The following is a 3,962-nucleotide window of genomic DNA, read 5'->3' on the forward strand; positions in this document are numbered from 1 at the left end:
GGTACTTAACATCTGAAATGAAATAATATTTATTAGTTTTGAATTAAAATGATGATGATATTCGTAATTAAACGAATCACCGTTGTAAATCCTGCGTGGCATGGAACAAATACACCAAAAATATGAAATATACATGCCGTTGAGCTTCGTATCATAATAAGTAATAAAATCTTTTGTATTTTTAACGGTACAGAATACCATACAGATATATATCTGTTCAATGAATGATATTTTTTTTTTACTGTTATTGTTTTAATAAAATTAATTTCATGAATAAAAATTCAAACTTACAATTCATGAAAAAATTCTTCACTGTTGTTCATAAATATCTGAGCAATATGGTTACATAAAAACATAATCACCAAATGATTGGCAAAAATTATAAGAGACAGGACAATTTCTAATTGATCCTTTTTAATTGTAATCGCATTTACTAGCTGCGAAATAAAATAAGTATATTCAATACGATATATTAATTTTTAAATTAATTACATTTTTTGATATATTTATTTCTTATATATTTATGTAATATATACAAATTTAAAGCGTCTTATTTCCTACGTTTCATGAATTCAAAAATATTAAAAAAAATTTTATGCAAGATTATTCCAAAATCTTTGCATATATAGAATGTCTCAATTTAATTTCTATTCGCACTATTGTTTTTTAAATTACGCATTATTAAAAATAAAAAATAACGCATATAAAACTTGTATTTCAAGATATTGTCTAATGATTAAGCATCAAATATATTTAAATTGTTGTTTTTAAAATCTGATAATAATCTTTGTTTTTTTTAAATGAAACTATGCGTATATTTTATCAGAATTGCAATTTCCAATACGAATTCCAATAATAATTGTCCCAATTATGTTGATCTATGAAAGTTATTCAAAATCATTTATAATTGCTAAAACTTAACTTTATTGATAGTTGGAAGATATTTCTCATTGAAGTAAGTCATTAACATGAGAAATAATGACAAATGATTTATTGATGTATTATTATTTTTATTAAAGTTATTCCATAACATTTAAATTTTTTTTTACATAAATGAAAAAAATTTTAGAGAAGAGTCAATTATTGAATGAAGAATCGCTTAAGAGATGTTTCCCAAATTAATTGTGATACTTTTGAAAGAATAGAATGTTATTTAGGAACAGAAAAAGTCATTGCATCCATATGCAAAGCTGTTTTTTAAAATATAAAATATAAAGAATAATTTCTATTAGTTTATGATAATAAATATCAAAATAATAAATAATGATATTCAAAATGATGATATTTTGAATGATATTCAAAAATCATAATTGGGGCGATAAATTTGAAATCATTAAATAATAATATATAACTTTATTTTAAAAAAATGTATATCAGAGAAATAGACAAAATCTTCACTTTGACAAATGAAAAAGCTATCAAATAATATATCTTTTCAAATACAAGTTTTATACAAAATATTATTTTGAATAATATATAATTCAAGATATTAATTGTGTGAACAAATTAAAATAAAACATCCAATAACTAAGAATTCAGACATATGTGAGTTTGTTTATAATTAACATGTAATAATAATCATGTAATAAAGAAAAGATACTTACTCGATGCAGACTTATAGCCATTGAAATCACGAGTAGAAGAGCAGATATCATAAATTGTTTTCCTGAATTATTTATCATGATATTGATAAGTCTTCCATTGTTAAATGAAATTTGTAAATAAAATATTATATAATATGAGTATTTGCGAGATTAACTTATAATATTATCATATTTTAATTTACCAACTGGATAGCTTGATTATGAATATCCACTACACGATAAAGCTCTGCGAGTTTCGAATCAATTTGCTTCGATGAGAGATTAAATATAGTTAAATACGCAATAATCTTTTCTATTCTATGGCTAAAAACGTAAGATTTGTAGATAGACACATTGCTTAAGAACAAATTTTATTGTTTAAAATTATTTTGTATATATTTATATAATTGATCAAAAAATATTAGTACAATCTTTAAAACACGATTTCTTAAAAATTGTACTTTATGATTCCAGTTCTTTTTTTTTTTGAAAATTTAAATAAATTAATTTATATATAATATATAAATTTTTTTTTATAGAAACTGCAATTTATTAGAATTGCAAAGAACATAACGAAATTAAAAATGTAATGTTTTTATTATATGTTGTAATGTTTTTTTATATATTAGATTTAAATTTTAAAATTTAAAAAATATATTATGTAGATTTGTCAGTATTTATATGTATGTATTTATATTTAAAATTTCGAAATTTCAAAAATCGATTCTTAAGATTTTAATAGTGACAAGGCTTAAATTATAAATCTGAAGAATTTCAAACAATTTTTTCTTTCTGAAAATTTTCATTTTGGTAATGAATTATTACTGAAAAATTACAGAATGTCATTTTATTAATATCTAACGAATAATAAAATCGAAGTGAAAATTTATGCCAAAACAAAAATTGTTCGAAGAAATTTAAATTAAGACTTATCGAATCAATTTCTAGAATATATTTGTTTGAATAATAATATTTAAAATATATTACATAATGCATACAAATAAATCAATATATTAATATATATAAGGAGAAAGGAAAATATAATATTTCAAATAGTACTAAATTTTAAAAAAATTATGCGATCTTGAAATCAATTATAATCATATGAAATTCATATTCATTAAATTCATATTTTAAAAAATATTGTAAATACAGTTGTTGTTGATATTAGTTACATAATAAGTATTATAGGAAAGGGATATAATAATTTACTTACCTAATAATTTTAAACAACACACCTGTATGATAAATATAAAGTCCAATTATCGTTTCCGTACATATTATAGATAATAATCCAAATATGACAACAAATAAAAAATCCAAGCATAAAATATAAAAATATATGGTACGATTGACAGAAAATAATGTAATGTAACGAAATATATGTATATGAGATTCGTTTAAAGGCATTATGAAATCCAATATTATAGGATACAGTAACAACATACCGTACAACGTAATATTTGCACAAATCATTCCTAAAATTTAGAAAAACCATTTCATAATATAGTTTATGTTTAAATTGAAATATTCATATAATAATATCATTAAAAAATTATCCTAAAAATGAAAGAATATTTGATATTTTTGTTAAAAAGTAAAGATTACACATATTATAATTATATATATAAAAGAAGGATATATATAATAAAAACTTAAATATAGTATATATAATAATAATAGATATACAAATATCTTGTAATATTTAAATTTTTGTAATCACAATGGTAATATTGTAAATTGATATTGTCAATGAAATTTATACATTTCTTACGTAAAAGTATTTCGATCATGTGACGAAAATCATCGATGTATTTCGTTCGTATCTTTTTTTCTTTTGAATCTTGTATTATACTTTCTTCCATACGCATATGATGAAATAGAAGTTTTATCTATGTCAAAAAAAAAAAAAAAGAAAAATAATATGTAAAAATATTATTGCATGAAATATCTAGAATAATTTTAATTTTTACTCACCATAGGAAAAAATATTATAAAGCTTATATATCGTAACGAAATTATTATAAGTGGACAAGTTGTAGACAATATTAAAATACAGTTTTGTACCGTAATTTTAGATCTTAAAAGTAACACAATCTAAAAATTTATTAGAATACAATTAAAATATTAGATTTTATGATGATTATATATTTATAGTATTTCAATCGCGTTTTTAAATATATTATCATTATTATCATTTAATCGATGTTCTAAAATATATGTAATATGCAGTTTATTATAAAATAAAAATATAATCAAAAATAGAAGCAAGATGTAGATGTAAAGATAAAAATGTAGATATTGGTTTTAGTATGTTTTTTTTATATATTATTATGTATATAAAATCTAGCTGAATAGCATATATGAGAGAATAAAAAA

At 20.2% G+C, this 3,962-nt stretch overlaps 1 protein-coding gene across 1 annotated transcript in view; it reads right to left on the reverse strand.

Annotated features, from left to right (window-relative positions):
- LOC102674144 overlaps window positions 1-3,448 on the reverse strand; it is a 12,327-nt gene extending 8,879 nt beyond the window's left edge. Inside the window, exons 1-6 of the mRNA XM_031513850.1 lie at window positions 3,358-3,448; window positions 2,800-3,061; window positions 1,791-1,907; window positions 1,605-1,695; window positions 292-437; window positions 81-213 (exon numbers count right to left, since the gene is read on the reverse strand). Coding sequence (XP_031369710.1) covers window positions 81-213; window positions 292-437; window positions 1,605-1,695; window positions 1,791-1,907; window positions 2,800-3,061; window positions 3,358-3,448 — 840 coding nt within the window. The remainder of the gene's footprint in view (window positions 1-80; window positions 214-291; window positions 438-1,604; window positions 1,696-1,790; window positions 1,908-2,799; window positions 3,062-3,357) is intronic.
- Between the last annotated feature and the right edge of the window lie 514 nt (window positions 3,449-3,962).

Source organism: Apis dorsata, unplaced genomic scaffold, assembly GCF_000469605.1.
Source record: "Apis dorsata unplaced genomic scaffold, Apis dorsata 1.3 scaffold_758, whole genome shotgun sequence".
Lineage (NCBI taxonomy): Eukaryota > Metazoa > Arthropoda > Insecta > Hymenoptera > Apidae > Apis > Apis dorsata.